At 40.3% G+C, this 8,001-nt stretch overlaps 1 protein-coding gene across 1 annotated transcript; it reads right to left on the bottom strand.

Moving 5' to 3' along the window:
• Nucleotides 1-6,918: 6,918 nt before the first annotated feature.
• Nucleotides 6,919-7,791, bottom strand: LOC131930090 (uncharacterized). The gene has a single exon (XM_059286453.1). It carries the CDS (start codon nt 7,789-7,791, stop codon nt 6,919-6,921), a length of 873 nt encoding a protein of 290 aa, XP_059142436.1.
• Between the last annotated feature and the right edge of the window lie 210 nt (nt 7,792-8,001).

An 8,001-nucleotide genomic window follows, 5' to 3' on the forward strand; every position in this document is an offset into this window, starting at 1 on the left:
TTAAAAAAAAAAACAACGAAACAAAACAAGCCAATCGAAAAGAGTGAGAAAAAAAAGATGGAATACGGTTGCCAGACGACCTTGACCCTGTTTGAATCAGGGCTAACAAACGGCCTTGATTTGATTTATAAAAAGTGGGGGGTGCAAGGAGGGGGAGCAGTGGCGGTTGATAGGGTTAGCCTTGACGTGAATTCCGATAGAGTTAGATAACCGGGTTTTAATTTAATGTACGATAAAGACTTGATGTTGAAGCGGCGGCAGGTATTGATATAGATGGGGGGGGGGGGGGGGGTCATTAGCAGAGGCGTACCCAGTTGGGGTCATAGGAAAAGAGGCGTACCCAATGAGAAAATAAGACAGAGGCGTTCTGAATGGAGTCATATAGCAGAGGCGTACCCATTGTGGTAATTATAACAGAGGCGTCCTGAATGGGGGTAATAGGGCAGAGGCGTAACCAATGGGGTAATAGGGCAGAGGCGTAACCAATGGGGTAATAGGGCAGAGGCGTAACCAATGAGGGAATAGGGCAGAGGCGTAACCAATGGGGGAATAGGGCAGAGGCGTCTTGAATTGGGGAACAGGGTAGAGGCGTCCTGAATGGGGGAACAGGGTAGAGGCGTACCAAAAGTTCCTCATTGTGTCGGGAGCCAAAATGTGAGGACCCCTTTTGTCAGGACTATTTTGACTGGGTTGTTTTGTTGAGCCGTTTTTTATCACGAGCCGTTTTGACGGTGCACGAGGACAGAGACGTACCAAGAAAGGGGGGTCAGGGAAAAAAAAGACATTTATTTGTTATAATATAGTTTAAAAAATAAATTTATATTCAACTATTTATTTCTTGAAGCATTTCAAATTGTCAGCAGCTGTGCGTGTGTGTGGTTTGATTTTTTTTGGACACATTTAATAACGAGCTACAACATACATATAATGCTTTTATATATATATATATATATATAATATATATATATATATATATATATATATATATATGTGTGTGTGTGTGTGTGTGTGTCTGTATACGTGTACTTCATACATATACTTAATAAATATGTTCCATAATATACTGTCCCAACCCCACATCCCATACTGAATTAATTACTGCTACTTGCCAATGGCAAGTGGAAGTAAAACACACTACACCCCCCCCCCCCCCCCCTCCTCCCCCCCCCCCCTCCCATCAAGTAGAAGGTAAATATATTAAATCTCTAATCGTGCGGTTACAACATAAGATTCAAGATAACACTTGATCTACCTTGTGGCACTTGATTATCTAATTAACGTGAAGCGCCCCGGTAGAACTTGACGGGTCAAGTTGCTAGTAAATTTATTTTTTTTACAATCGAAACCACGACATGGCGTGTTTACTCTGGTCTTAGTAAAAGTGACTTATATTATCTCTTGAGTTGTTCATTACTCTAAAGTTGGGACTTGCCGTTATAAATTTATTTTAAAAAAAAATTACTTAACGTCTAATTTAAGTGTAAATAAAAGTAGGCCCAACTTCAATGAAGGAAAAAAATAGTAAAATAAAGTAAACAAAAAATTGGCACCGAATCCAACTCTTTTTTTAAAAGATAAGTCTGTGGTTGAGGAGACACTACAGACATATTACTAGGTAGTAAATTGAGGGCGCGAAGAATAAAAGAGGTGGGGGGGGGGGGGGGGGATTAGTGGCAGGCGGTAATAGACAATGGCGTCACCATTATCTTGACTCTGTCTTTCTGGAGTTTCTTTCTGTTCTATTTTTTTTCAGGCATGTTTGACTTGACCTCAGATTTTTGACGTTGTGCAAAGTAGGGGGAGTTCACTGAAGTTGTCAAAAGCGTAGGTTATCGCACGTAAAAACGTATATACAAAATATTGTAAATCTGAGTCATATTTTTATGCTGTGATGCTGAATCTACGTCACGTCCCTGATTTTTACGTCATGTTCGTGAATCTACGTTATGTTCCTGAATCTACGTCACCAGAGTTTCTCCCAGGCATCTCTTCGCCGCCCCCCCCCCCCCGAAGAAAGTCTTACCAGTGTCCGCCCCCTCGGAAAATGTTGACCCCCCCCCCCCCCCCCAGAAAATGTTGACCGCCCCCCCCCCCCCCCCCGAAGAAAGTCTTACCAGTGTCCGCCCCCTCGGAAAATGTTGACCCCCCCCCCCCCCAGAAAATGTTGACCGCCCCCCCCCCCCCCTCGGAGAAAAAAGTCCGGAAGAAACACTGTACGTGATGTTCCTAAATCTACGTCATGTTTCTAATTCAATGTCATGTTCCTGAATCTACAAAATACTTTTTATTGTTCTAGAAATACGCGGTGTCTGCCAAAAATATTCCAATGTTCTAGAATCAATTTCCTGCCATTGGAGGTCAATGTTTCAGATGTTCCAGAAATGTCCTCGTGCTTGCTGTTCATTCACATGTCCCCTCCTTCTGCGCTATGTTGTAATTTACACTAGCAGTTTCTTTCAGACGTCGCTTTGACCCCCTCCCGGAGCACGTCCACCATGATAATTCTCCACACTGCCAGTTTTTTTCACCTCCCCATCTCCTTTATCCGTCAGTGTTTAATATCACCCCACAACCTGTTCCACATACAGGACAAACGCCAGTCCCTCTTTCTGGTTTAACTTCACCCTTGATTTCTAAGAAGCCCCATGCTCAACATCTCAAGCCAGAAAAGTTTTTATACTTGACTAGTGGGGTCGTATTGCAATGTCAGTGATAATAGCATGGGTGTTACAATGACACCAATTAAATCTTCATTAGCAGCCTACTCATTTATCGCATTAATTGGCTTAATTTTCTTGACACAACAGTGTAAGCTCCCCAAGCTAGACTGCCAACCCGAGAGTCTCGAGTTCGAATCCGGGTTCAAACGTCCCTGGGTCCACCCAACTGATGGGTACTTAACTCACGTTAGGGAAACAAAGGCGTTTGGGCATAGTACTGACCAAGCTACCCCGAGATATCTGAAGCAGTTGAACTCTACTTCATCTGCCCCATGTGTCTTGGGCACGAACTGGAAATGATGACGATGATACGTTCCCCTCCCTTAAATCAATTCAAACTACTTTTGACCCCCCCCCCCCCAACCCTCATCCCGTCAACTCACAGTTTAAAAACCCCATCAATTAAAATTACTTTTGACCCCCTCTCCATCTCATCGGCTCACCATTAAAAAAAACCACAACAATTTTATTAAGCAGTAAAGTAAATTAATCTAATTGTTGGACTTTAGTTTTTAGTTATACCTCATGCATTCGATCCTCTCGAAATTAGTTAAAAAATCATATTACGCCCCCGATAGTCCAGGTAACATATGTGGATATAAATTTTGAACTTTTTAAAGTGAATTTAATCTTGGCTAAATTAATAAACAAAAATTGTTACGCCCCCGAAAAGTCTATGTCAGGGGAGGTAATTTGATGAAGGTGGCAAGGGAAGTAATTTGATGAAGTACGATCGTATATCAGCCAGGTAAAGAGCAAATGACCGATTTATGCTGCGTGGGGGTAGGTTAGAGATTTGATGACATGTGGCTTTTAGGGGATTGACATGTGGCTTTTAGGGGATTGACATGTGGCTTTTAGGGGATTGACATAAAGTTTTTAGGTGAATGACATCAGGCTTTTAGGGAATTGACATCAGGTTTTTATGGGATTGACTGATTTTTTTGGTTGGGTTCAAAATGCGTGTATTTTTTTCTGAAGTTCTCTTAAACCCAACCCTCACAACTATCCCTAATATTCAACCCTCACACCATACCTCACACCACACCCTCACACACACACCCCACTCCTCACACAACCCAAACTTCTACACCTCTCACAACACTGTCTACCCTGCTCACAGATTCTACCTGACACTCCCTGTCCTTATGCCCACCCCGATCTCCCCCTCCCCCACCATCTTAGCTCCTCCTCACACCAGTGTTTTAGAATAACCCATCGACACACCTAACCACACTCAACCTACACCCCAAACATCTCCAACCCTACACACCCCCACTTCACCCCCAACCCCTTCACCATTACCACAATACCCCGTCCCACACTAACCCCCACTCCTTGCATAGTAAAACACCAATCACCTCCAATCCAACCTGCACGCCATTCACTAGTCTTCATCCACCATTGTTATAATATATTCTCACGCGGTACTAAGGAGAGTATCACCCGATGTGGTAACAAATGTTGTCACCCATTTAAATTTTTTTTGCTATTTTTATTGTGGTATCACCCCTCTCCCCCTATATTTTAAAAACAATTATAACTGTACAAACCATTGTCTTAAAATTAAAAAAAAAATATGATAATTTTGGATTTGGTGTCAACCCCTTAATGATGTGTACTGGTGCAGACACCCCCCCCCCACCCCTGAGCTGGTCTTGTGACGCAAAGACCTCGCACTAAAAGTATTCACATTTTTTGTTTGCTGTACTAGACAGTAAAAATGTAAATAGGTCAAGATACCGATTTTTCCTTATCGATTAAAATACAAATGCCGTTGCATATACCCATGATGTAGGGTATATTTGTATCTAACATCTACTTAATCTAAAGTAATCCTGTTTGTATGTTATGGTTACTTAATTAAACTTTTTAAACCTTCAGCCAGTGTCATCTGTATGTTAAAATCGTTTGTAAAAAATGTCTATTCCTTAATTAAAAAAAACAATATATATATATATATATATATATATATATATATATATACATATATATATATGAGTGTGTGTATATGTGTGTATACACTACATCCCTTAACCACATACTACATCCCTAAACCACACACACTACACCCTTAAACCACACACACTACACCCCAGGGCCACACATCCCTGTTAGTTTGACGTAAACCTCTTCTCTATCCGCCTTTAATTGTGGCCAGCTATTGACGTCATCATAGCCGTAATAAATGATTTAATACCGGTATTATTGAAACAAAATCGATATTTCAAATAGAAAGCTAAACCATCCCTGTCGAAAGGTCGAGAATTTTATGGTTAAAATGTGTTGGATAACACCTTCTAGATTTTAACCTTGACTAGAAAAACTAGAAAAATAAATAAAAGCAGTTGTAGATCTAAGATAGCACCCCTCCCGTACACATTAAAATTGAAATTTTTTTTTTTTAGCGATTACTTATATATACACATATATATGTATATATATATATATAGATATATCTATCTATCTATATAAATATGTATATATACATATATATATGTATATATATATATATATATATATGTATATATATATATATATATATATATATATATATATATATATATATATATATATATATATATATATATATATATATATATATATACATATATATATATATATACATATATATATATATATATATATATATATATATATATATATATATATATATATATATATATATATATATATATATAATATATATATATTTATATATGTGTGTAAGTGTGTGTCTGTGTGTGTGTGTTACACATCACAAGCACAAACAAACACACAATGTCCATAGGCTAAGCCCGCATATGATGAGATAATGAACAAAATAATTATATTTAAAATGAATGTGTAACAATAACAAAAAAACCCGTTAATTTAAAAAGAAGTCTGCCTGTATTTATGAAATAAAAAGCTCTTCCGGAAAGAAAATAAAACGAACCAATAAACGAGTTTAAAAAAAAAAAGAGTTGATCACAGACTACGTCAAAGCGTCGCCTTCAACTTTTATTCCACTGACGTCATTGCTTGACATTGCTCCGCCGAGGGGGAAAAAAGGGTAGATAACAACTAGGTCAGTGTCACTGGGGACTGGGTCATTCATGAGTTACGAGCCCTTGAAGACGGGAAAAATCGATTTCATGCTACGTCGGAGGGCAGAGTCAAAGCAGTACGGTCGCAAACGACGACGGATACCGAGGTGGGTCATAACAACGACGGGTACCAAAGGGCGACGTGTATAGAGGGTACTGAGGTATCTCGGCGGTCACAAAAACGACGCGTATAGAGGCGTTGTGGCGACGGCAACTGAGGCGAGTCACGATGGGTACACGTCGTCGTACAACAACGACGTGTACCGAGGCATGTGGGTGGTAACAACAACGACGTGTACCGAGGCATGTGGGTGGTAACAACAACGACGTGTACCGAGGCATGTGGGTGGTAACAACAACGACGTGTACCGAGGCATGTGGGTGGTAACAACAACGACGTGTACCGAGGCATGTGGGTGGTAACAACAACGACGTGTACCGAGGCATGTGGGTGGTAACAACCACGACGTGTACCGAGGCATGTGGGTGGTAACAACAACGACGTGTACCGAGGCATGTGGGTGGTAACAACAACGACGTGTACCGAGGCATGTGGGTGGTAACAACAACGACGTGTACCGATGTGTTGTGAATGTTTAACAAATTACTTACTGTACAGTACTGATATAATAGGTAAACTACACCAGCAGGTTTTACTTTGATGGGCCAATCCAGCATGTTATGTATAGGGTTTCTTTCAGGCATTTTTCTCCGAGTGAGGGAAGGGCACTTGAAACTTTCGTGACGGGGAAGGGATGCTGACCACACAATCGTTTCAGATGGCGAGGTTAAGAAACATGAGCTCTACTACATCTGCCCACAAAATCACCTGGTCTAAAGAGGTACTTTTAGTTGTTTGACGTTTTAACGATATAAAAGTTGAATATATTGATAACTTAAATAAAAAAGACGTAATAAAATGATCACTCTAGTTTGTAGAAAACGTCATTTTTCTATAGATTGTACACAACATATGTCCTTGTACACAACATGTGTCCTTGTACAAAACATGTGTCCTTGTACACAACATATATCCTTGTACACAACATATATCCTTGTACACAACATATGTCTTTGTACACCACATCTGTCCTTGTACACAACATCTGTCATTGTACACAACATCTGTCCTTGTACACAACATATATCCTTGTACACAACATCTGTCCTTGTACACAACATGTGTCCTTGTACACAACATTTGTCCTTGTACACAACATGTGTCCTTGTACACAACATTTGTCCTTGTACACAACATGTGTCCTTGTACACAACATGTGTCCTTGTACACAACATGTGTCCTTGTACACAACATCTGTCCATGTACACAACACGTGTCCTTGTACACAACATGTGTCCTTGTACACAACATGTGTCCTTGTACACAACATCTGTCCTTGTACACAACATCTGTCCTTGTACACAACACGTGTCCTTGTACACAACATGTGTCCTTGTACACAACATGTGTCCTTGTACACAACATCTGTCCTTGTACACAACATCTGTCCTTGTACACAACATGTGTCCTTGTACACAACATGTGTCCTTGTACACAACTTCTGTCCTTGTACACAACATGTGTCCTTGTACACAACACGTGTCCTTGTACACAACTTCTGTCCTTGTACACAACATCTGTCCTTGTACACAGCATCTGTCCTTGTACACAATATCTGTCCTTGTACACAATATCTGTCCTTGTACACAATATCTGTCCTTGTACACAACATGTGTCCTTGTACACAACATGTGTCCTTGTACACAACTTCTGTCCTTGTACACAACATGTGTCCTTGTACACAACACGTGTCCTTGTACACAACTTCTGTCCTTGTACACAACATGTGTCCTTGTACACAACACGTGTCCTTGTACACAACTTCTGTCCTTGTACACAACATGTGTCCTTGTACACAACTTCTGTCCTTGTACACAACTTGTGTGTCCTTGTACACAACATGTGTCCTTGTACACAACATTTGTCCTTGTACACAACATGTGTCCTTGTACACAACATGTGTCCTTGTACACAATATCTGTCCTTGAGCTCTTGATAAAAAATGTGTGACGTCAGATTTAAGGCGAACCGGAAGTGGAATAAGAACCGGTCAGATGGCACGAAGTTTAATTAATTAGTTTAAACTTTGTCATTCCATTCAGATGGATTGGGTGGGGGGGGGGGGATAGAT

This window comes from Physella acuta, unplaced genomic scaffold (assembly GCF_028476545.2).
Source record: "Physella acuta isolate Inbredline_101_S28 unplaced genomic scaffold, ASM2847654v3 ptg000097l, whole genome shotgun sequence".
Classification (NCBI taxonomy): Eukaryota; Metazoa; Mollusca; class Gastropoda; family Physidae; genus Physella; species Physella acuta.

Coding starts and splice junctions, on each gene's coding strand:
- LOC131930090 (XM_059286453.1), bottom strand. CDS start 7,791: ATGTTGTGTACAAGGACACATGTTGTGTACAAGGACACACAAGTTGTG.